Here is a 26,967-nt window from a genome sequence, read left to right as displayed (position 1 = left end):
CAGCTGCGAATGTTTGGATGCTGTATTCTGTGTGATCTACTTTATGATTGAATGACATAGTCAGATGCTCCTAAAAGTTAAGCTGCTAGTGTCTTAAATATTTGTGATACATTGATGTGTGCCATAATAAGTATATGTTTTGATATGTTGCTTGATATGCTTCTTTTAAAAATGAGGTGTATTGTTTTCATTTAGGGTGACGAAGATGCATTTATTCTTAAATCCTGCACAAGGAAGAAGTCTGACTCCATAGACAAGAGGTTTTGTTTTGATATCGAAGCAAAAGATAGGTAAACATGGCTCTTTATACTTCATTAATTGAAAACACAACACCCATTCCAGTGTTGTTCTTGTATAAGTTTCTCATTCTCCCCCCCCCCCCCCCCCCCCCACCGATCTAGAAAACTGTACAAATTATCAGTGTGGTCCTTTGAGTTTTTTTTAGTCCTCTTTAGTCACCTCTGAATTTATGATAATGTAAAGAGACTAAGTATTTTTTTGCCTTAAGTGCCATAAGTTTTTGGACTTTGGGGGAAACACAGAAGTCTTGATCTCATTGTCTAAGCTCAATAGTAAATCCAGTAGTGAGCATGAACTTGTTTAGTTTCTCCAGGTTTATGCTTGGAAATCAGCCCCAGGTTTAGTCTAAACCATTTTGTTTTGGGAATTGATGGAGCAACAATGAACAAAAGGAAGTTGCATTGTTATAAATTATTTGGTTTTTTTATTATTAATTATTTAAGTATTTTGTGTTTTAGTTGATTTTAGTATCTTTTCAGTAATATATTGAATTAATTTAACTTGTTAACAATGAAAAAGTTCCTGAATTTAAAGGCACTCAGAAATATTGCTGTTTGTTATGTCAAAGGTTTCTAGAGGAGTTTCATAGGTAACTCCTAGTTTTATGACTAAATCACATTGCTGGAATCCATGGTGATGCTTAGCACTTTGTGCTTGGCTCCAGAATCAAGCAAGATCATTTGAATCTGGGCAACACAGGCAGAATTGAGAGCATGCCTCACCTGTGAGAAGTCCAGACCATTCACTTCTGCTGGACTCTCAATATTTGACCAAACGCTCCTGAGCTTGAGATTTATACACGATTGCTTCTCCATCATAGAACAGATCTTCCTGTCTGCACCACTAGCGTACAAAGTCCACATATAGAGATCACAAAGATACTGAACTTGATTTCCCCTGTGGAGGCTATGCATATGGTGTAGTTTGAAGATCAGCTGTAAGAGTTCTGAGGAAGCTGCATACACAGGCTGCTGCATTTAAATGATTACACTGCACTGCTGTGCTTTCTTGCAGAACGAGTAGGGAAGTATGACATCAACTGGGACCTGGAGTTGAGTAGTTTTCTTTGGAACAGAACAGATAAAAGCATAATTGTGAAACAGGACTCCAGCATAAAGGAACAAAGATAACATTTGCCCAGTTTCTGTTTGAGTAGAATATTACTTTGCCATCTGCTGTGGTTCCTTTGTTAGGAGCAGAGTAGGTCATTTAACCTCTTGTGTCTGCTTTAATCAGGGCATGGTTGCACTTTTACCTCATCCCCTACACTAATCACGTGAACTGCCCCACAGGTAGGGCATGTTGCTTGCATTCTGTTCTCCTCCATTGTCTGGATCCAGAAGATGTTATGTAGATTTCTAATGGTGGGGCTTTGGGGAGATGACATCTACATGCCCAAAGAATACCCCAGGACAGATCTTTGTTGAGCTACTTGGCCAAGTCATTTACTAGTCATATACCCCAATCGGTTCCTATTTAAAGCTTTTTCTCAAGGCCATGCTTTGTACTATTAAGATCCAGTTGCACTTATTCAGCTGGAGATGTCAAAGGCAAGGACCAGGGGAGCTGTTCTTGCGTTGCCCAGGAAGAGGGGGCATGAGAGCAGACGTTCTGAAAATAAAAAAAGATGCATTCGAGGGCTCTGTTCACTATGGTGGAGAAATTGTGGTTCATTTTAGCGTGGTGTTCCATCATTAGAGTATTGGACGTAAAGGAATTGGGAGAACAGAGTGGAGTCCTTACGGAGGCCGAGTGGGTAGGACTTGTAGTCAAGGTCACAAACTGCAGATGCTGGAAACCAAATTAATACACACAAAGTGCTGGAGTAATTCAGCAGGCCCGGCAGCATTAATGGTAAAGAGTTAACAGTTGGCGTTTTGGCCTGAAACTTTGACTGTTTACTCCTTTCCATTGATGTGGTCTGGTCTGCTGAGTTCCTCCAGTATTTTGTGTGTACTACTTATAGTCAAGGTAGCTGTTCCACAGTTTGTGAATGCTTAAACTGTAAAGGGTAATCAGTTCAATCACAGACAGAAGAATATCTGCAGACGTTGGAAATCAAATTGACACACACAAAACGCTGGAGAAAATCAGCAGGCCAGACAGCATCTATGGAAAAAAGTATAGTCGAAGTTTTGGGCCTAGAGACCCTTCATCGGGACCGGAGGGGAAAAAAAAGATGAGGAGTCAGAGTTAGCAGGTGGGGTGAGGAGAGTAAGAAACACACGGGGTTAGGTGAATCTGGTGGGGGGTGGGAGGGGTGAAATAAAGAGCTGGAAAGTTGATTGGTGAAAGAGATAAAGGGCTGGAGAAAGGGGAATCTGATAGAAGAGGACAGAAGGCCATGGAAAAACAAAAAGGGGGAGGAGCACCAGAGGGAGGTGATGGGCAGGTAAGGCGATAAGGTGGTCCTACAGACCATTAAATAACGTGCATTTCTGTGAATGCTTGTCATTTTGCACTGAATATGCAGTATTGAATTTGTTGTGAAAGAATCTATGTTCTTTGTTGTATCATTTTGCACATCTATTAGGGTGGCAATATTCTGCTTTAACTTCCATTAATTATTATTAACTGACGTAGGTTCAAATTGAAGAAATGTCATAAATGTAACCTGGAAAAAAATTTGTATCCCTTTTGGGCTTGCGTTCTTAGTAAATGTATTTTGACATTGGTGTGTTTGCAGGCAAGGGGTAATCACCCTGCAAGCTATTACAGAAGAAGATCGTAGACAGTGGATGGAGGCCTTGGATGGAAAAGAACCAGTAAGTTGTAAAGAGTGGAGACATGAGTTTTCAATTATAATGAATACTGAGTGCATTAATGCTGCATGGGTGAATGAGTTAATACTGAGAAGTTTGTACGTCAGTATTGTGTGATACCACAAATATTAACAATGATATCAGCATACAATGGGATATAAGCCACTTATTAAACTGTGCTGTTTTAAAATTTATACATTTTCTGTGTTGTGCTCTGGCAACTTTGCTGTATTACAGGGAAAATCATGCATAATTGAGTTGCTGTTGAAGATGTGGAATGATGCTGACTTGTTGGCTAACATTTTTAACTAGAAAATGAGGCCTATAATGAGTTAGATATTTGTAAACTTTGCAGTTCTTCCTGGTAAAGTGAGGGGGAGTTCTGCTGAACATAATGTCACCTGTAATGAATGTTTTCTGTTTGTGGCAAATGCATAGTGAAGTATTGGTGATGATATCCCAGTATTCAGATTAGAAAGCAGGAGTGGTAGTCCAAAGCCAAAGTGATGCCTTTGTGTGCTGGAATTTGTCCAATAACATGGGAAATGTTTGAAGTAGCTGGAGTTTGGTGGAATAATGAAACCTAGAAAGATTAAAATTATATATTTCAGGTAAATAAATTAATTATTCAAAGATTCAAAGTACATTTATTATCAATGAATGTATAAATTATACTACCTTGAGATTTGTCTGCTTACGTGTAGCTGCAAAGCACGAGACCCGAAAGAACCCAATTTTAAAAAAACCAACCCCCAATGCATAGAGTAAGACAAAAAGAAAACACAAATCGTACAAGCAATAGAAGTGAGTAATGACGACAGCATTCTGAACTAAACTGAGTCCTTAGATCCAAATTCCTGGAGTAGGGCCAAATCCTCAGTGTTTCGTTCATCATATTAGTGGGGCAAATCACCGCAGAGCTTGCAGATACGAAGCTCAGTAGCTGGGGCAGTCGGCATCCTTAGCATTGCAGAGAGAGGAGCCCCCAATTTATCTGGGCTGGTATTTAAGTACCTCTCGCTTTAGGACCCAGGCTCCACTGTGGCAAATTACTCTGGGTCTAGATTTTGCTGCTAAAGCAGCCGTTCTCGACTTCTCCAAATCAGCTTGGTGCCCAGAGCAATCCAACCTCGCCCAACTCTTGGCACTCTGCCTTTTCAGTCTACCTGGGCTGGCATTTTAAGATGTCTGAACAGCGGATTGTGTCTTGCACTGGGACCCAGGCTGTGCTGCGGCAAATCACATCGAGCCAAGATTTCGCTGCTGTTGAAGCTGCTCTTCACCTCTCCAAATTGGCTCGGTGCTTTGAGCGATCTACCCTCACACCCGGGTTTGTTGGACTGACATCGGAACTCCTCTGCCTCGTCTTCTCCTTTCCCGAATCGTTCGCTCCAACCGGCATCGTTCCATCCCAAGTGCATCCATTTTGCAGTGCACCAGCAGGGCACATCTCGTGAGTTTGCTTTGCTTTTGCTCGCCTCTTCTAAAAGAGCATGTGAGCCATAAAACTGCGTTGTTGCCTAAAATACACAGCTCAGAAAGATCTGATTATTCAAGCATATTTTTCTTCCTTGGCAGCTTCAAAGTAAGTAAATCACACAACACTTTTGGAAAGATGACAGTAGAGATCTTTGGTTGGAAGGCAATAGACAACATATGGCAATGACTGAGAAAATAGGGGCTTGTGCAGTTATAATTCTACATCTTTCCTACCCTGAACCACAATTATTAATATGCCTGATTCCGGATAATGATGTGCCATGTCCCTTTCTAGATAGTAGACCCCAAAATGGTCTCAAAGTTGAACTTGGTTGAAATCCCAGTTAAAGCATACATACTTCGTGGCCACTTTATTAGGTATACCTGTACACCTCGTTAATGCAAATATCTAATAAGCCAATCGTGACAGCAACTCAGTGCATAAAAGCATGCAGAGGTCAAGAGGATTCATTGTCATTCAGACCAAGTATCATAATGGGGAAGAAATGTGATCTAAGTGACTTTGACCGTGGAATGATTGTTGGAGCCAGATAGGGATGGTTTGAGCACCTCAGGACCTGCTGATCTCCTGGGATTTTCACGCACAACAGTCTCTGGAGTTTACAGAGAAAGGTGCAAAAGACAAAAAAAACATCCAGTGAGCTTCAGCTCTGTGGGCTAAAATGTTGTATTAACATGACATCAGCTGAGAATGGCCAGATTGCTTCAAGCTGACAGAAAGGCGACAGTTATTCAGTTAGCCATGTATTGCAGCACTGGTGTGCAGAAGAGCATCTCTGAATGCACAACGGGTCAAACCTTGAAGTGGTGGACCGTGAACATACACTCAGTAGCCACAAATTCCTAAGGTCAATCACAGGAAAGCTTTAACACGAGGAAATCTGTAAATGCTGGAAATTCAAACAACAACACACACAAAATGCTGGTGGAACACAGCAGGCCAGGCAGCATCTATAGGGAGAAGCACTGTCAACGTTTCGGGCCGAGACCCTTCGTCAAGCTCATTAACATGGGAAGCTTGAATGAGTTTACTGAAGGGATGAGCAATGTTGCAGATTGGAAGGATTTGAGTGCGATGAATCATTTCAACATTTGGATGTCATCTGTCTCTGGAGGTCACACTAAATTTTGTAACATGTATTTCAAGCTAGGTTTGATATTCTATGGTGCTGTTTCCATTTGTGGTATATGTTTATGGGTCAGGAAAGTGCTATTGAAGAGGCCTTGGTGTGTTACAACAATGCATTTTTTGATGATAGGTTCTGAAGTACAATGCACCTGTAGTGGAGATGATCAAAGTAAAGGCTGTAGCAGTGCGAATAGATCAGCAATTACGATTGAAATTGAAAAAGATTGAGGGGGGTAAAAATCACAATAGCCAAGGCTTTTATTTTAGAATTGACTTTAATATCCTTTTAGAATTTTTCTCATGTTCTCCTTCTCAGTGGAATTTGATGTAACCTTGTTTCCTTTAATGGCAGGTATACTTAATTACCAGGAGTAATTCAAGAAAAGAAGGAAGTAAGTATAGGCATACAAATTTAACAGGCTACTCTTGTAGCTTCATTTATACCCTGAGCTCACATTTTTAACAGTTCCAAAGGTTCAAAGGTCCAATTTAATGTCAGAGAAATGTATATAATCCTGAAATGCTTTTTCTTTGCAACCATTCACAAAAACAGAGGAGTGCCCCAAATGTTAGAACCCCTAAGTCTCCCCCCCCCCCCCCCCCCCCCAGCACCCCTCCCTCCCGCATGTAAGGGCAGAAAGCAACAATACCCACTCCCCCCACCGGCAAACAGAGCATCATCACCGAGCACTCAAGCATGAGCAATGCAACAGCAAAGACTCAGACTTGCAGTTACCTCAAAGACTTCACGTTTCACCCAGTATACAAATACCACAGGCTCTCTCTCTCTCTCTCTCTCTCTCTCTCTCTCCCCCTCCCCCTTCCCCCCCAATAAGGGAGAAAGAGGTGTCTCCGCTTTCCCAGTGAGCGGGAAGACATAACAAGCAACTCACTGGTTTACAATGTTAAAAGTCGTTATGTTGCTTTTTTTTGAGCTCTGTGCTAGAAGACCTCAAAGATCTCGGGTCTCCGGGCACATAGCCGTAGATATTTTGACTCCCCTGACGCACACGGGTCTCCTGCCGTGACACCAACTCTCAATCTGCTCATCTCCAGAGCCCCGAGATCCTAGGCTTACAAATCTGAGCCAGACTCTCGGGCCGAACCCTTGGCGTACTGGACCACAACGGCCAGTTATGAAACCCCGAGAGCAGGTACCATTCCCGCAAGGAACCGAAGTCAATGTGTAACTCCAGGTCAGGGTGTTCAAAAGAATCTTGAAAGGGAAAAATAAAGATATTAAAGATGGAAGTAGAGCTGTTTCTGAAGATGCAAGTAAAAGAGTCGCCATTACTCTGCTCTGCCTCCAAATTTTTGCAAGTCCATTGGATTCTTTCAAAGGACCAGATTAATTTCAATGGTTCCAGGTTTTTTTATTGTATACATTCTGCGATATTAAATTCCATTTAATATCAGAAAATGTATACAATCTACAACCTGAAATTTTCACTCTCCGCAGACATCCTCAAAACAGAAGAAAACTCCGCAGAATGAGTGACAGAAAGAAATGCAAGAACCTCGAAGCCCCCACCCCACTCCTACACACAAGCAGCATCATCCCTCCCCGTCCCCCCACCCATATCAGCATTCCCGGTACTCACCATTTAAGCAATAGCAAATCCCTCCCCCCCCCCCCCCCCCCAAAGAGAGCCCATGGTCTACAGTACAAAAATAACTGTTCATTCCAACATTTCAACATTAAATTATAATTTTCATTTTTAATTTAAAAAGTAAGGAAAAATGATAAACACCAGGGATTCTGCAAATGCTAGAAATCTTGACCAACACACACAAAATGCTGGAGGAATTCAGCAAATCAGGCTGCATCTATAAAGGAAAATAAAGAGTTTGTTTCGGGCGGAGATCCTTCATTAGGACTGGAAAGAAAGGCAGCAGAAGCCAGAATTTTGCTCTTGCATGATTTTCACTGTTTTTACATATTGAAAAAAATGTTGTATAATCAAAATTAATTGAAATTTTTTGGATTTTTGTTTTATTTCAATGTAGTTGATTTTTTAGAAAGTGATTTAGTAAGTTTCTTCTCTTTTAAGATGTTCAACTGGATGAAGTGGGTTTCAACATAATAAAGAAGTGTATCCATGCACTTGAAACCCGTGGTAAGCTGATTTTTTTTTTTTGTTCAGCATTTCTGAACAGTTCTATAAACTGAAGTATTTCAATTTAACCAAACTGCCATTGTAACTTACTGTAAAAAATATTTGCAATCTTGAAATAAGGCAAGATTCTCTTGATCTTATTTTCTGATAGATGAAGAAATTTTGTGTGAAATTATTTTGTCTGTAAGCAGTAGTGACAATGTATACTAACAGTTTATTGATCATTGTTGATATGATTTTTGTTTTGTTTCTTAGGACTCAATGATCAAGGTTTATATAGAGTGGTTGGAGTCAGTTCAAAAGTCCAGAGGCTGATGAATTTGTTGACTGGTAGGTGTTTGGTTAATTATGCAGACTAAAATAAAGCTCTTCAGGTTGACTGCCTTGAATCCGGCAATCAGTAATCCTGTTCCACCACTGTGTTGGACATAATTTTTGCCAGCCTAATTTCAAATTTCACACATTGCCACTCAGCTCATTGCCACTGTTTTGTTGGCACCATTAGCAGAATCAGCTGCTGGCACGGTCTTTAAAAGAAACAAGCTCTTCCTCTGTTATTCTGCATTTATTTTTATAACTTATGCTTATCCAGTCCCAGTCATGTCTTCATTCAATAAAGGAAGTGTCTTTCGTGGTGTAAAGCAGTAAACACTAAGCGTTATCTATACAAGATGAGGTGGAAGTTCTGAAAAAACTTGGCAGAGATGTCCTGCGACTTATCTAACAGTGGGACTTCCACAGTTTATGATATAAAGAAACAAAAAGAAAAGTTGCTCCGGTTCTTTGCTGACAGTGAATTGTTAAAACAGATGTGCATAAGGAAAATGATGAAAGATGGAATATGTTCACAGCTAGATAAAGTTCTCATAAAGTAGTTTAAACTCCACATCAGTGAAGGTGTAGAACTGTTAGGAGAGATGGTGAAGGAACAAACAAAATTATTTACAGGCTATTTTAAATGTAGGTGAGGTGATCATCAAGCGGGTTAGAGGTGCTTATTTAATTCTAACCTAAACACCTGTGATTTGGCAAAATCACTAATCTGCACTGCAGAGGTCCCAATCATTCTGGATTTGTAGTGGTCAACCTTTATTCCATTTCAGTTGGGCACAAAAACTAACAGTGTTGATTGAGATCACTCTGTTCTGCTGCTCTTGCGAGACTCCCCATTCTTCCTTTGACTGCACTTGGCTTTCTTGGCACTGCAGCATCTATCAATATTGAGCTCAGACTACCATAACAGACCTGCAAAGCAGTGCTGGCCTGGAACCACCGCATCCAGTTCCTCAATTCTGTGGCATCATAGGCCATCAGCTCTCTCATCTGCTTTCACTTAACTTCCATTTGGAGCCTAATTTGGTCCCATCAGTCAAAGCGCTGCTCTGAGCTACTGCTGTGGCAGGATCCTGGTTCCTAGCCCGGAATAACCTCGATGGCCATTTGATGCCATCTTTAGCCTTTAGACATTTTTAAAAAAATTGATAACATAAGGAAACAAATTAAAATCATGCATTTTTAAATCAAGGCCATTGCCCTTAATCAAATGAATGTAGATTCACCCTTTACATAGTGCAAGTATTCCCTTAGCTATGGCCATTTATGCTCTGTGATCGGACTCAGTACCAAGTCCAGCTGAAATTGGCCAAGCAGCTCATCCTCTGACTTCAAAGTTGTAGTTCAGAAGTCTGGAAGTCAGAGTTTAACTGATTTGTGCCATTAGGAGTTAGTTGGTCTCTGGAGTTAGCAAGCAGAGATAATTACAGGAGATTTATATAATGAAATGTAAGTGTATTTTACTCTTGCTGGCCCTGTCACCTTTTAAAAGAACCACGCAATCAGTTAGGCATCCTTTACTTGTTGTCTTGAAAATTTTTCATCTCCAAACAGATATCAAATTCCTTGCAAAAATGTATCCAGCTTGCAACACTTCAGACCGTATAGTATTCTGGGTGTATGCATGGTGTTATTGTAAGCATTGCATTGTAAACAATGGTATTCTAATTGCTGATACAACAAATAATTGCTGCAATACTGTGGCCTAATGATGTTGAAAAACTTGTGCCCGTTGCATGTAGTTCACCAGTGAATCAAGTTCAGGAATTTCCATGGGAAGTCCTGGCCTGTTTCAGATGGTAAGGTGGGATGGGGTTCCTTCTTCAGACAACTAAAGTTGTCCCCCAGGACCTTCATTTCACAAAGTTGTATAATTGTCCATTTCCTGTAGCTGTTTAGCACTCAATAGCAAGGGTGCCCTCATTTGGCCCATAACAAGATCGTTTGGAACATCTTTTGCATTTAGCCATGGTAGAAAATCAATCTTTGAAGATTGCCATTCTAAGCTAATTGTAGAGTAATGTAATGGGTGACAGATGACACATGTTGTTCATAATAGAAACTGTTCTACATATTTCACAAACACAGACATTGAGTTGTTGTGTTTACTTTGAGGCAGAGGCTGACATTTTGACATCAGGATAATTTTAGTTGTGTTTGTATTGGAAGTAAAGGGCTATGGCTTTTGTTAAGTACATAAAATAGCTCTTGCATGTTTTATTCACAAAATTCTACATAATATCTAGTTTTCTTAGCAATAGTGATCATAGATTTGTACTTCTCATAATGAAATTTGATGTTTTGCATTAAGGTCAGCAAGGAACTTTCTTCCTAATCGTACTTTTTACAGATAAACAAATGGAAAATAAATATAGAAGGAAATCACAGTAAGATTTTTACTTGGATGAATTTGCAGTTTTGAATTTGCACCCCTAATATATTTTAAGAATCAATTTTTCCAATTCATTTTCTTCTATTTGCGGAATGTTATTTTTAAATGTGTATCAATTTTTCCTTGCTGAAAGCAGGTTCCTGGTATGTACACAAGCAGCATATGTGTCTTGTCATATGTGCCATGGGAATTCACCTCGGTTATACTGACAGTGGTCTACATTCCCCCCCTGGCAGACGTGGAGTGTGCTGTGAATACACTGTATGCCAACATCAGCGAACTTGAGACCAGGTATTCGGAGGCATTGCTCATTACAGCCGGGGACTTTAACCAGGCCAACCTCAGAAAACCGCTGCCAAAGTTATACCAACATGTCTCCTGCTCCACTAGAGGCCCGAATATACTTGACCAATGCTACACAGCAGTCAAGGATGCCTACTGTTCCGTCCCACGACCTCACTTCGGAAAATCAGACCATCAGGCCATACTCCTCCTCCCGGCTTACAAACAGAAACTGAAGTGGGAGGTCACGGTGTCAAAAGTGGTGTTGCGTTGGACAGAGGAAACGGATGAGGTCCCCCGTGACTGCTTTGAATTGGTGGACTGGTTAGTATTCAAGGACTCGGCAGCTAACCTCGATGAGTATGCCTCAGCTGTCACGGACTTTATCTGGAAATGCAGAGAGGACTGTGTCTCGCAAGACGATCTGGGTGTTCCCTAACCGGAAACCTTGGATGAATTATGAGGTCCAGTCCCTTTTGAAGGCTAGAGCTGTGGCTTTTAGGTCCGGAGACACCAGTCGCTACATGGAATCCAGGTGTGAACTCCGGAAAGCCATTAAGGGCACCAAGAGGCAATATCGAGCCAAGTTGGAAGCCCAGGCTAACCAGAAGGATGCCAGTAGACTATGGCAGGTTCTAAATGAGATCACTGGGCGCAAAGAAAAGACTGGGAATATCAATAACTGTAGCACTTCTCTTCCTGACGAACTTAACGTATTCTACGCAAGATTCGAACAGAAGAGGAGCGTCCCGCCCCCTCTGGATGAACCAGACCTGGTGGCATCAAGATTCATCGCCACTGAGGAAGACGTTAGAAGAACCTTCCTGAAGATAAATCCAAGGAAGGCGACGGGCCCAAATGGCGTCCCGGGATGGGTTCTCCGGGCCTGTGCAAGCGAGCTAGCTGGAGTGTTTGCTGACATCTTCAACTGCTCCCTGCTTCAGTCTAAGATCCCCTCGTGATTTAAGAAGGCAACGATAATCTCGGTGCTGAAGAAAAGCAAGGTGGTATGCCTGCATGACTATCAACCTGTGGCTCTAACATCAATTGCTATGAAGTGCTTTGAGCGATTGGTTAAGGCACACATCAGCCATAACCTACCGGTCAACCGCGATGCTTTGCAATTCACCTACTGGAGCAACAGGTCAACGGCAGATGCCATCTCTCTGGCACTACGTTCCTCCTTAGAACATCTGGAGAATAAAGACGCATATGTAAGGCTCCTTTTCATCAACTACAGCTTTGCCTGTAATACCATCATTCCAAATAACCTGATTCCTAAGCTCCGGAACCTGGGTCTTAGCACTCAGATCTGCAGCTTGATCTTCAACTTCCTCACAGACAGGACCCAGGCTGTAAAAATAGGGGACAAGCTCTCCTCTACAATCACGCTGAGCACCGGTGCCCCACAAGGCTGTGTAGTCAGCCCCCTGCTGTAGTCATTGTAGACCCGTGATTGTGTAGCCAAGTTTCCATTGAACTCAATATATAAGTTTGCTGATGACACCACAATTGTAGGCCGCATCTTGGGTAATGATGAGTCTGAGTACAGAGAGGAAATTAAGAACCTGGTGACATGGTGCGAAGACAATAACCTATCCCTCTATGTCAGCAGGACGAAGGAATTGGTTGTTGACTTCAGAAGGAGTAGCGGACCACACAACCCCATCTACATCGGTGGTGCGCAGGTGGAACAGGTCAAAAGCTTTAAGTTCCTCGGGGTGAATATCACAAATGACCTGATTTGGTCTAACCAAGCAGAGTCCACTACCAAGAAGGCCCACCAGGGCCTTTATTTCCTGAGAAAGCTGAAGAAATTTGGCCTGTCTCCTAAAACCCTCACTAATTTTTATAGGTGCACCGTAGCAAGCATTCTTCTAGGGTGCATCACAACCTGGTATGGAAGTTGTCCTGTCCAAGACCGGAAGAAGCTGCAGAAGATCGTGAACATAGCCCAGCACATCACACAGATCAATCTTCCATCCTTGGACTCACTTTACACCACACGCTGTCGGAGCAGTGCTGCCAGGATAATCAAGGATAAGTCCCACCCAGCCAACACACTTTTTGTCCAACTTCCCTTCGGGAGAAGGTTCAGGAGCATGAAGATACGTACGGCCAGATTTGGGAACAGCTTCTTTCCAACTGTAATAAGACTGTTGAACAGATCCTGACCCGGATCTGGGCCATACCTTCCAAATATCTGGACCTGACTTGCACTACCGTACTTTCCCTTTTCTATTTTCTAATTATGATTTATAATTTAAATTTTTATTATATTTACTTCAATTTGTACTTCAGGGAGCGCGAAGCGCAGAAACAAATATCACTGTGATGATTGTACGCTCTAGTATCAATTGTTTGGTGACAATAAGGTATTTGTAATTTGTAATTGTAATTTGTGTGTACACCAGTGTACAGTATATGCTTTGAAAATGATTTCGGAGGAGCTGCATGGGAACAGTGTGTTCCCACGCTTACTATTGGAGTTTTGTTGCTAAATGTTTATTGATGTGTAGAATTGGTCATGACTACTTTCCACTGCTGCCCTCTTTAACTCTTTCTTTAGGATCTGATGCTGCCAAATCTGCTTTGCTAATGCATTATTTGACATTTGGAAAGGCTACAACAAAAATAAATTGTAGTGGATTACATACTTCGCATGAAAGCAAAGTAGCCTTCCATAGCACTGCCAAATCAAGCAACTGACTTCAGTATTAAATATTAACTTATCATAATGCTTAAACATTTGATAGCATTTCCACTAAAATCTCACTTATTTTATTCTTTTGTTCCTAGTTGAATTAAACATCTTTGTTATAACATATGTGGAACAGTAACATTAACATGTTCTTTCCTTTACAATGATTTAAAAAATCATTTTTGGGGCATGGCTATAGCAGGAAGGTCAATGTTTATTGCCCATCCTTAGTTTCCTTAGAAAGATGGTAGTAAGCTGCTTTCATCTGTCATACTCTTGCACAGAAAGCAGAAGAGATGCCACCAGGTTTGAAGGCTTTCAGAATATGATAGTATAGGTAATTGTCCTTCTTAAGGACTACAGTTCTACTATTTTCTTCTGCATTGAAGACTTAGTACTGAGTTGTGCTTATAAATGTAATGATATTTTCCAGATGCAAAGACCTGTGCTGAACTTGATCTCGATAACACAATGGAATGGGAAACAAAGACCATCACCAGTGCACTGAAACAGTATCTGCGGTGAGCAGCTGTGCCTATTTTGTACTTCTTTCAAGCTGTCATGACCAAAAGCAGTTTATTTAAAAAAAAAACCTGTTCAAACTTTAGAATCTGAAGCAACAATTACTTCACTCAATCTTACGTTGTAGGGTTCTAGAAACTGAAATCAGAGTCAACAGCACAATTACACAGAAGTGGATGGCAGTCTTTAGCAAAGATCTCACACCACTTCAGGTCTCATGGAATCATTTCAAAGGCAAGGAGGGAAAGTTTCTTTCAATACCCTCTACTTCCCTCAGTCAATTGATAAGGCTGTAATCTCCTATGTTATTTGAAAACAGCATCATATTTTAACTCCAGGTGGCACCTGGACAACATAGAGCTCTACAGCCTTGGATAAAAAGGGCTTTCGGCCCATATTTGTCCATGCAGACCAAGATACATATTCAAGCAAATCCCATTTTGCATCATTTGGTCCATATCCCTCTAAACCTTTGTCATTCTCCTACCTGTCCACATGCTATTTAAATGTATTTAATGTACCTTCCTCAGCTACCAACCCTGGGAAAATGACTCCTCTCTTTATGCCTCTCATAATTTTATATACTGCACATTTATGAGATTACCCTTCAGTCTCCTATGCTCCAACGAGTAACGCTGCAGCTTGTCTAACCTTTATAGATAACTCAGTCCCTTGAATCCTGGCAACAGTAGTCCTTGTAAATTTTTTTTGCACTCTTTCCAGTTTAATCTCATCTTTTCTATAACAGGATGACCGAAACAGAACAAGTGTAGTCTCACCGTTGTTTTGTGCAATTGCAGCGTAACCTCTCAACTTCTATATTAAACCCCTCTGACTAATGAATGCCAGCCTGCCACAAGACGCTCTATAGCATCTTCCATTCAGTGTCCTACCTTATTTTGTTCTTCAAAAATGTTAACACTTTGCACTAATCTGAATTAAATTCCATTTTTTCATTCTTCAGCCTACCTACCCAGCTGATCAAGGTCCTGCTACAATTCTTGGTTCTCCTTTTCACTGCATACAACACAGTAATTATTTTGTTATGATCTGCAAGCTGACTAACTATTCCTGATATTCTTAGCCAAATAATAGCAGATGACAAATAACAATGAACTCTGATCCCTGTGGCATACCACGGGTCACAGACCTCCAGCAAGAGAAACATTCTTTTGCTATTATCCTGCTAATTTTAAATCCAGTTTTTCAGCTCCGTGTGATCCGAGCAACCTAATATGTAGAGTATTAAAAAAAGCCTTATGAACAAGAGTTTAATTCTTTTCTGAACAAGAGTAGCTTCGTGGCAGAGCTCCAGAGAAGTGGTCAAGTCCTCAGGGACATATACAAAATAATGGAGCAACTCAGCATATCAGGCAGCATTTATGGAGGGGAAGAAACATTTGACGTTTCGGGCCAAGACTGTTCATCAGGACTGGAAAGGAGGGGAGAAGAAACCAGAGTAAGAAAGTTTGGGGAGGAGAGGTGTTGGGGGGGGGGGGGGGGGGGCGGGGTATGGAAGGAGCGCAAGCTGGCAGGTGATAGGTGAAACCAGGTGATGGGGAAGATGGGTGGTTGGGGAATGAAATGAGAAACTGGGGAGGGGGTGATAGGTCAAAAAGGTAACGGGCTGAAGAAGAAGAAATCTGATAGGAGAGGGCAGTGGACCATGGGAGAAAGGGAAGGAGGAGGGGCATCGGAAGGAAGTGATTGGCAGGTGAGTAGAAGGGAAAGGGGTAAGAGGATGCCAGAAAGTGAATGGAAAAGGAGCGAATGGAGGGCGGAGAAATTATCTGAAGTTAGAGAAATAGTGTTCATGTTGTCAGTTTGGAGGCTACCCATACGATATGTGAGGTGTCAAGCAACTTGGCTCCGTCTGCCACAACAGGCAGGTCTTCCCGATGGCTATTTCCCATTCCCATTCTGATACTGTACTTCGGTCCATGGCCGCCTCTACTACCACGATGAGGCTGCTGTCAGGTTGGAGGAGCAACACCTCATATTCCATGTTCAGCGAGTCTTGCAGCACTGAATTGCTCAGTGAAAAACAATATGCACATCAGGCAAAATTCTCCAATAAGAGAGAGCCTAGTCGTTAGATACCCAAAGAAATGCCCATTATGAACTTCATCGGGGGGAGGGGTCTCCAATGACCAGAACCTTAACTAGATTAACAATAAGCTCTGTGACTGGAAGAAAAAGTCAGAGGTAGTGAGGGTCTCACCTCCCAACTCTCAATGCCTTTTGAACATCTAGTGAACACAAGTCAAGACTGCAGCACCATGCAATTACACTGCAGGCAATTCCTGCTGTTGTCTGTAAGGAGTTTGCAACTTCTCTCCATAATCCGGTGGTTTTCCCTTCAGTTGCTCTAGTTTCCTTCCACAGACCAGAGACACATGGATTAGGTTTAGTGAGCTGTGGGCACGGCTATTTTGGCACCAGAAGCATGGCGACACCTATAGGCTGTTCCCAGTCATTAATGCAAAAGTTGTATTCATTTGTATATTTTGATCTTTCAGTGTACAGTACATGTGGCAAATAAAGTTAATCTTTATCACTTCTTCTGTCCACTTGTCTGTATTATAGACAATAGACAATAGGTGCAGAAGTAGACCATTCGGCCCTTCGAGCCTGCACCACCATTTTGAGATCATGGCTGATCAATTACTATCAATACCCGGTTCCTGCCTTGTCCCCATATCCCTTGATTCCCCTATCCATAAGATACCTATCTAGCTCCTTCTTGAAAGCATCCAGAGAATTGGCCTCCACTACCTTCCGAGGCAGTGCATTCCAGACCCCCACAACTCTCTGGGAGAAGAAGTTTTTCCTTAACTCTGTCCTAAATGACCTGCCCCTTAGTCTCAAACCATGCCCTCTGGTACTGGACTCTCCCAGCATCTGGAACATATTTCCTGCCTCTATCTTGTCCAATCCCTTAATAATCTTATATGTTTCAATCAGATCCCCTCTCAATCTCCTTAATTCCAGCGTGTACAAGCCCAGTCTCTCTAACCTCTCTGCGTAAGACAGTCCAGACATCCCAGGAATTAACCTCGTGAATCTACGCTGCACTTCCTCTACAGCCAGGATGTCCTTCCTTAACCCTGGAGACCAAAACTGTACACAATACTCCAGGTGTGGTCTCACCAGGGTGCTGTACAAATGCAAGAAGATTTCCTTGCTCTTGTACTCAATTCCCTTTGTAATAAAGGCCAACATTCCATTAGCCTTCTTCACTGCCTGCTGCACTTGCTCATTCACCTTCAGTGACTGATGAACAAGGACTCCGAGATCTCTTTGTATTACTCCCTTACCCAACTCTACACCGTTTAGATAATAATCTGCCTTCCTGTTCTTACTCCCAAAGTGGATAACCTCACTTATTCACATTAAATGCCATCTGCCAAGTATCTACCCACTCACCCAGCCTATCCAAGTCACCCTGAATTCTCCTAACATCCTCATCACATGTCACACTGCCACCCAGCTTAGTATCATCAGCAAATTTGCTGATGTTATTTTCTATGCCTTCATCCAAATCATTAACGTAAATGGTAAACAGCTGTGGTCCCAATATCGAGCCCTGTGGCACCCCAGTAGTCACCACCTGCCATTCCGAGAAACACCTATTCACCGCTACCCTTTGCTTTCTATCTGCCAACTAGTTTTCTATCCATGTCAATGCCTTCCCCCCGATGCCCTGAGCTTTGATTTTACCCACCAATCTTCTATGTGGGACCTTATCAAATGCCTTCTGAAAATCGAGGTACACTACATCCACTGGATCTCCCCCGTCTAACTTCCTGGTTACATCCTCGAAAAACTCCAACAGATTAGTCAAGCATGATTTACCCTTGGTAAATCCATGCTGGCTCGGCCCAATCCTATCACTGCTATCTAGATATGCCACTATTTCATCCTTAATAATGGACTCTAGCATCTTTCCCACCACCGATGTCAGGCTGACAGGTCGATAGTTCTTTGTTTTCTCCCTCCCTCCTTTCTTAAAAAGTGGGATAACATTAGCCATTCTCCAATCCTCAGGGACTGATCCTGAATCTAAGGAACATTGGAAAATGATTACCAATGCATCCGCAATTTCCAGGGCCACCTCCTTTGGTACCCTAGGGTGCAGACCATCTGGACCTGGGGATTTGTCAGCCTTTAGTTCCATCAGTCTTCTCATCACCGTTTCCTTCCGAATGTCAATCTGTTTCATTTCCTCTGTTACCCTATGTCCTTGGCCCATCCATACATCTGGGAGATTGCTTGTGTCTTCCTTAGTGAAAACAGATCTAAAGTACTCATTAAATTCTTCTGCCATTTCTCTGTTTCCCATAACAATTTCACCCAATTCATTCTTCAAGGGCCCAACATTGTTCTTAACTATCTTCTTTATTGTGGCTGCAACAATACTTAAAAGAACTCAGCACTATCATGACAAATGGACTACTTATTGGATCCCCATTTTCCACACCAAACCTTTATTATTCAAGTCACTAAATGTTTTGCTTAGATTTTCAACTTATTTATTGTTTTATGAATGTTACAGGAATCTTCCGGAGCCTGTCATGACTTACAAGTTGCATTCAGAATTCATCTCTCTAATCAGTAAGTAGCCAAGTACAGAGCAGTGATACTTGCAGCTTTAAGATACGGAAAAGGGTTGCAGTTTGTTCTTGTGGAACAAGTCAGAGATGGGACCTGACTTTGCATTAATGCTCTATCCTCAACTATGAGTGGGGAGAGGGTGACACTAAGTCAGGAGTGTTGGATAGTGGCAATGGCATATTTTACAGATTAAGCGGTTGTTATAATGGGAGGGATGAACACAACATTGTATTTTTATGACAGAATGAAAATCATCAATTGGAAACTTTGCAATGGCTATCTAATGTAACAAGACACAGGCAGGAATGAGAAATGGGGTGGATTGATATGCTTCTAATCTCTAGTACCAATATAAAGGATATGGTGCAGAGTAGATTGGAAGCTGATCAGGTGGGAACCAGAAGGAAAAATTTCACAATTGCTGAAATCTTGAAATTTTGGCAGCTGATTGACTAATTGATTGAATGATAAATAATCCAAGTAATGCTACAATAGTAGTTTGTTATGATGGAATCAAAATGAATTTTAAAGTTTAGGAAAAGATCAGATCTGATACAGTATGATGGTTACAAGCAGTCTGGTTCATTCTGAAATTGGTTAGAATTTGAGTGAAAACTATAGAAGTGTTCTTTTCAATATTTAGCTGAAGAATTTGAGGTTCCTTCATGACTGGATATTAGTGAAAAAAAATCTATCAGCAATGGAAATACAGTTGTTGCATAAGATAGTTGCAAAATAGTTGAATGAGGTAGTTGTCTGTAGTATTAAATTATTAGAATTTTTATTATTATTTCCTCTAGAGGGGGAGACTAAGACTAAGGGGCACTGCCTCAGAATAGAGGGGCATTCACTTAGAACAGAGATGAAGAGGAATTTATACAGTCTGATGGTAGTAGTGTATCTGTTGAATTCATTGCCACAGATAGCTATGGAGATCAAGTCATTAGATATGTTTAAAACAGAGGTTGATAGCTTCTTGATTAGTGAGGGTGTCAAAGGTTACAGAGAGAAGGCGGGAGAATGGGGTTGAGAGTGATAATGAATCAGCTGTAATGGAATGGTGGAGCAGACTCAATCAGCCGAATGACCTAATTCTTCTCCTGTGTCTTGTGGTCTGGAACAGGTAGGATAATTTTGCTTTTTGTTCCCTTGAGCTCAGGTGATTGAATGATAGTTTTATTGGGCAATTCAATAAGATAAATGTAAATATATTTCTCCTGTTAGTGAAGAAATCCAGAACAAGGGATCTAGTTTAAAATAGAGCAAAACACATAAAATAATACTTGACCATTTGGGAATCCCAGTAGCCCCCTGGCAGGATTCCCACCGTATCTTTAACCTTACTGTGGGCAAATGGGGCTCATCAGCTGAGGCTGGCAGCTCGTCGAGGAAAAGGAAAACTCTGATCTCAAACCTCCACTGCCTTGTGGCTATACCCACTCATGGGGAAGGCTTCAGGAGTAATCTACAGAGGGAAGTCCCTAAGGCAGTCCTACGTTGAGTTCACTGCTGACTGGCATTGCTGGTACCCAACTGTATCGGTCTCTGCTGTTCCTTTGGGTTCATCAGACGCATGGAGAGGGGGAGCTTGCTACATGGACAACAGCTTGCTCTCCATATCGTACTGCCCAGGACAGCTAGACAGCGAGGGCACAATATCCATGGTTGACCCTGACTGATGGAGGCCTCAATTGTGTACACTTAATTCACTGCACTGTAACATTCCTAAAAAGAATGTGAATTAAATATGTTTGAGTTTAAATAATCTGGAAAATTTCAGTTCAGCGCTACCAAAGTCCTGAAGTGCAGATTTATTGAAGTTCTACCGTACTCAGTCATGCCTTTGAAATCTATAGACTTTAGGGCCTTTTGCTGGTCATCTTTTGTGTACATTAGACAATATATCCTCTGTCCTACCATTATTTAGGCCATTCTGTTCAACACTGGTTAGCTGGCTGGCTTTAGCACCAGGTTAAAGCATATTTTGTCTTTAAAGTTCTGAATCTTGTTTTCAACTGAATCTGTGGCTTCATCTCCTCTAGACTTGCATCGGAGGACTTTACTTTTCTGCTGGTTCTTCTGACTCCTTGAGTATTCTTGTTTTGAACTAATGGCTCCAATTCCAATTTTGAAAGAAAATATTATTAGATTTTTGTTGTGTTAGGGCATCAAAGGGTATAGAGTGGATTTAGGTAGAGGAAGTTGATATGCTGATTGACTGTAATCCAAATAAATGGCAGATAAGCTCAAGGGGCTAAATAAATACTGTTTCTAGGTGATAAGTTGTTGATGGTGGATGCAAAATTAGAGAGATGTAGAGTAACATACTGCTAAAGGTCTAGTATTGGAAAAGTTGGGTTTCATTTATTGAAAGAATAGATCTGTAGCACTTGAGTATTGTATACAGTGTAAGAAAATGAACTGGTTATTAACTAACGTTGGAGTTCTGTTGTGTTCTCTGTTCTGCAGAAAGTGGTAGTCCCGAATCAAGAATCCAGCCGCTTCATTCCCTCATTCATAAACTTCCAGAAAAGAATCGTGAGATATTGGGCATTCTCATCAAGCATTTGGCCAAGTAAGATGTTAATCACAGAGTGTACATAAACACTGCTGTTTGTGAGTGACTGTGTGGTCTACAAGATTAAGAAACTGAACAGGGAATAGTTTTTGTCTTTAAAACAAATTGCTGGTTATATTGTTTTTGTAAAATATGAATTGCCTACTCCAACTAACAGCTGAATATAATGGTCAGTACTTTGAGGAAAGTTTCTAAAAAATTACCAACAACATCTGCAAACAACAAAATGTTAATATTTTGACCCAGTATTTAAATTTTCTAAACAATTTAAGAGCTGCCTGGATTTAAATCAGATTTCCAAGTAACTGCAATAACTTTTTTGGCTACTGCCAAAGCAATTTTTATAAATTTTTTCTGATACTTATTCAATTTAAATTTCGTTATTGTCCCTTCACTGTCTCCTAATAAAAATAGCAATGGACTATGTGGAAGTTGTACTCCAATAATTTGTTCCAATAAAAATCTTAAATTAATCCAAAATGGTTGAATTTTAGAACAAGACCAAGTAGAATGTAAAAAAGTACCAATTTCTTGTTTGCATCGAAAACATTGGTCAGACATATTTGAATTTAATCTATTTATTTTCTGTGGTGTTATATATAATTGATGTAAAAAATTATATTGTATTAATCTAAGTCAAACATTTATTGTATTTCTCATACTATCAGAACATAATCTTGACCAATTTTTTCCATCAATCTTAACATTCAGATCAGATTCCCATTTTTGTCTTGATTTATGAATTCCTAATTTAATTGTCTGCTTTTGAATCAAATTATACATACAAGATGTAAATTTTTTAATTTTTCCTTTCTGAATTAATATTTCTATTTCACTAGGTTTTGGCATTAACATTGTTTGTCCCAGCTTTTCTCGTAAATAAGCTTTTAATTGAAAATAACAGAAAAGAGTGTTATTTGATATTTTATATTTATTTTTTAATTGATCAAACGACATCAATATACCTCCTTCAAAACAGTCACCTATATATTTAATCCCCTTTTGAAACCAATTATGTAAAAGTTTATTATCCATTGTGAAAGGAATAAGCCTATTTTGAATTAAAGTCCTTTTTGCTAATAAAGATTTCTTTATCTCATCATCCATATTTACCTTATTCCATAAATCAATCAAATGTCTTAATATAGGAGATTCTTTTTTTTCCCGTATCCATTTGGATTCCCATTTATATATAAAATCTTCTTAAATTTAACTATGGATCGTTGGAATAATGAAATACATAGTTGTATTCCATTTGAAAAAATTACGTATAATTTAAGAAATGAATATGAGATATTTTTGAAAATTTGGTCACCATACTTAGGAAAGATAGGATTAGATACATAGGTCCTTTGAAGATAAAATTATAGTAATAGGGGAAAGTGAAAATAAATATCAAAATTATTTTGAACTCCATGGAACATGTGGGGATCCTTCGATATCCAGGCAATCTTTCTTCTCTTTTCTTTCTTTTTTTTTTCTTTTTCTTTAGATAAGGGTTAAGGGGGGAGGGTTAATATCACTTTTCTTACCATTTCATTATTACATTTATTCTTGTAATTTCTAAAATTCAATAAATAAATAATATTTAAAGGAAAAAGAGCTGCCTGGATTATCAGCAGGAGCAGAATGTAGTAACATTAGATTTAATAGTTCTGCAATAATGGTAAATATTTGCCATTGTTGCAGAATGCGATCACATGAGAGTCGCTAGCGAAAGTTGTGCTGATTATCATCATAATGAATAAATGTTCATTGTTGTTTTGGGTTTACACTTGATAAATTTGCATCAGTGGAAAAGTATAGTTTGATCAACTAGGAAAGGTGGGAAGAGACAGAATTTGTGACCCAATTGTCTTAAAATTAAAGGATGCTGCTACTGGATATTAGGGAAATCCATCACACCCAGTTTGAAGACTAACTCAAGAACTCTGAGATGAGCTCAGGGGGTCCTAAAGTCATAATGGAAGCTGTATTCAAAAAATTCATTAACCATCTTCAAAATGCCTGGTACTGGAGCATTTTCTGCCCTTGGGGTGTATAGCAAAATATTAACTTCTGCAACAAATCTTTAGTCCTGAACATGGACGGTAGATTAAATTTAAAATGCATCTCTGGACAATAGGTTCTAGAGCTGTCGAAATAGCAGTTAATCCTGACTTGAGAATATTCAAACTCCCTGCTTTGCAGACCTGCCATTAGTTCAAAGTCAAAGTAAAATTTATCATCAGAGCACATACAACCCCGAGATTCTTTTTTTTTGCCAACATAGTCAGCAAATCTATAGAATAGTAACTGTAAACAGGATCAGTGAAAGAACAATAGCATACAAGACAACAAACTGTGCAAATACAAGTATAAATAAATAACAATAAATAACCAGGGCATGAAGTAACACAATAAACACAATTAAAGTGAGATCATTGGTTGTGAGAACATCTCAATAGTTAAGTGTAGTTATCCTCTTTTGTTCAAAAGCCTGATGGTTGAAACTCTTGTACCTCCTACCTGATGGCAACAGCGAGAAATGACATGACCTGGGTGGTGAGGATCTTCAATGGATGCTGCTTTCCTATGACAGCGTTTCATGTAGACATGCTTAATGGTTGGGAGGGCTTTACACGTGATGTACTGGGCTAAGTCCATTTCCTCTTGTAGGATTTTCCACTCAATGGCATTGATGTTCCATACCAGGCCGTAATGCAGCCAGTCAGCACACTTTCTTCCACACGTGTAGAAGTTTGTCAAGGTTTCTAATGTCATACTGAATCTCCACAGACTCCTAAGGAAACTGTTGTATTTTCTTTGTAATTACATTTATGTGATGGGTCCAGAACAGGTACCCTGTGATAGTGACAGCCGGGAATTTAAAGTTACAGATCCCCTTCACCTCTGTACACCGATGTACACCTGCTATATTGAGAAGTGACTTTGCTCTGGGTGTTGTTGGTCTCCCTTGATGTATTCAAATTAACAGTTTATTATCATTGCTCTATTACTGTCTCTGTCAAGTTGCTCGCAGCCAATGCAGATTTCAAAGATACATCTCCATGGGAAGTTAAGCAACAGATTTTTTTGTTGTTATTTTGTTTACTTCTAAATGGCAACTTGTCAGTGCAGTCACTCATTTACTGTCATCTCCAGTGAAAAATTGAAAGTTCACAAGTTCAAAGTAAAATGTATTATCAGAGTACATGCATTTACCACATACAACACTGAGATTCTTTTTCTGTGGGCATACTTAGCAAATCTATAGAACAGTAAGTGTAGGCAGGATCAATGAACAACAAACTGTGCAAATATAAATAGATAGCAATAAATAATGAGTATGAAATAGCAAGGTAATGAGTCCTTAAAGTGAGACCATCGGTTGTGGGAACACCAGGGATAGAAAGAGTGCAGTTATCCCCTTTTGTTCAAGAGACTGATGGTTGGGAAGGTTTTTTCACGTGATGTACTGGCCAAATCCACTACCTTTTGTAGGAATTTCTGCTCAAAGGTGTTCCCATACCAGACCATGATGCAGCCAGTCAATACACTTTCCACCACACATCTGTTTGCCAAGGTTTTTATTGACATGCCAAATCTCCACAGACTCTTGAGGAGTTAGAGGCACTGTTGTGCTTTCTTTGCAATTATATTTATATGATAGGTTCAGGGCAGGTCCTCTGAGATATTGACACCCAAGAATTTAAAATTACTGATGCTTGCCACCTCTGATCCTCTTGAGTACTGGCTAATGGACCTCTAGTTTTCCTCTCCTAAAGTCTACAGTCAGTTCCTTGGTCTTAGTGACATTGAGTGAGAGATTTATATTTTTATATTCCTTAGAAATCTAATTTCTGCAAAGGTGTAGTTGGTTTGCAAAGGTGATCTGTTCACAATAAGATTATAATTGAACCAGGTTTTCAGCAAGTTGTTTATCATCATTTTATATTTGCATGCACATGTATATAAAGTCAAAATAACAATCAGTTTTGATATGTTAGGTCAGATAAAATATAATTCTTAAAAAATATATGTATCCTAATGTATTAAAACTGATTTTTATTACACATCCTTTTATATATCATTTCCATAACCTGGATCCAGTCTGAATGAAATTAGGCACTGCAGATAATGGTGCAATATGAGCAGAATAATTGGGAAAGAAAATTGCTGAATTCTGTATCATTCTACAATAGATAGTTGATGACACTTGTTCCTTCAGTTTGTCATAGCTGGCAGGAGGTGATGGAGATAAGCTCCCACTACCTGTTAAATGCCCTCAATGGTGAGCATCTCAGATAGCCACTGGCAACTAAGTCCAGCTTCATTTGTGACTTAGCTACCAAGCCTGGCGGAACCATTTCTACTTACAGGAGGAGGGGCAAAGGGAGGTTACTGGCATCTTAAAACCAACTGCTTCTGGCAGTGGGGCTTGATAGCCATGGTTAGTAGCTCATCGGGGAGAAGCAAAACTCTGATCTCAAACCTCTGCTGCCTTGTGGCTATACGCAGTCATGGGAAGGCTTCAGGAGTAAACCCCAAGAAAAAAAATCTAGAGCTGGTAGTCCTACATTCAGTTTAACGCTGAATGGCATCTCCTGGGATGCCACTAGTGTCAAACTGTATTGGTCTCTGCCATTCCTTTGGATTCATCAGCTGCGTGGAGAGAGGAGTCACTTGCTCTCCATGTGGTACTGCCCTAGCTTGTGTATTGAGTTCGACAACTAGTGCGCAGCATCCATGGTCGACCCCGACCAACAGAGAGCATCTCAGCTGATGATAATGTATTCAGTTAATTTGCTGTAAACAGATGAGTATTACAAGTAGGAAAGTAGAAGACTTGAAATTGCATGATTTTTAAAAAAATGCATGTTAATTGTACTGTTAATCGCACCGTTATACAAAAAAGAAAAAAGTTTACCAAAAAAAAATGTCCACTGAAAAATACTTTGCGTCAATAATCTCCTAATGATATTTAAAATTTTCATCTGGTTCAGATCTTTCTGGGGTTTTGTCTGCATCTTTGCGACCTCCTCTAGTTCCAATTACCATATTTGTACATTACTCCACTTCCACCACATCCTCAATTTCCTTTACTCCACAATGGTGACCATATACTCCCATTTTCACGAGCTTGTACAAGTGTAGTGTATTTTACTGAGAAACTATAAAGGGTGACAGGTGAACATGCCTGGGAGTGTGTGAGATATCAGCCCATCAATCTCCAAATGCTCCAGCTGACAATGTAGCCTGACTGACTCTTTCCTCTCCCCTCCCCCTGGTAACTCTCCTTCCTGCTCTCTGGCAACTCTTACACTTTTTCTCTCTGCTCTCTGACCATTCCATCTCTCCTCCGTTCTCAGCCATGCTTCAGCTTCCTCTCTTCCTCCTTTCTCTTCACTCTTCCCTCATCCTCCCACCCCACCTCCCATGATCACAAGCATTCTTGCTGCTTTTCCCTTTCGCTCCCTGCCTTGCTCTCTTGTGAGCTCTTCCTCCCTTGCCCTCATTCTCATGAGCTCTCTTCCTCGCTCTTATCCACTCTCTTCCTCGCTCTTATCCATACTCTTCCTCGCTCTTATCCACTCTCTTCCTCGCTCTTATCCACTCTCTTCCTCGCTCTTATCCACTCTCTTCCTCGCTCTTATCCACTCTCTTCCTCGCTCTTATCCACACTCTTCCTCGCTCTTATCCACTCTCTTCCTCGCTCTTATCCACTCTCTTCTTCCGTACCATCCACACTCCCCCA

General features: G+C 40.5%; 1 protein-coding gene across 2 annotated transcripts in view; it reads left to right on the top strand.

Moving 5' to 3' along the window:
* Positions 1 to 26,967, top strand: part of arhgap10 (Rho GTPase activating protein 10) — a 215,826-nt gene that overhangs the window by 125,224 nt on the left and 63,635 nt on the right. For both annotated transcript variants that reach the window (XM_073042922.1, XM_073042921.1), the window contains 8 exons: positions 196 to 290; positions 2,987 to 3,065; positions 6,044 to 6,083; positions 7,743 to 7,808; positions 8,064 to 8,138; positions 13,950 to 14,037; positions 18,594 to 18,652; positions 21,122 to 21,227. In XM_073042922.1, the coding sequence (XP_072899023.1) occupies positions 196 to 290; positions 2,987 to 3,065; positions 6,044 to 6,083; positions 7,743 to 7,808; positions 8,064 to 8,138; positions 13,950 to 14,037; positions 18,594 to 18,652; positions 21,122 to 21,227 (608 nt within the window). The remainder of the gene's footprint in view (positions 1 to 195; positions 291 to 2,986; positions 3,066 to 6,043; positions 6,084 to 7,742; positions 7,809 to 8,063; positions 8,139 to 13,949; positions 14,038 to 18,593; positions 18,653 to 21,121; positions 21,228 to 26,967) is intronic.

Source organism: Hemitrygon akajei, chromosome 4, assembly GCF_048418815.1.
Source record: "Hemitrygon akajei chromosome 4, sHemAka1.3, whole genome shotgun sequence".
In the NCBI taxonomy this organism is placed as follows: Eukaryota; Metazoa; Chordata; class Chondrichthyes; order Myliobatiformes; family Dasyatidae; genus Hemitrygon; species Hemitrygon akajei.
This window is presented reverse-complemented; position numbering and strand designations above follow the sequence as displayed.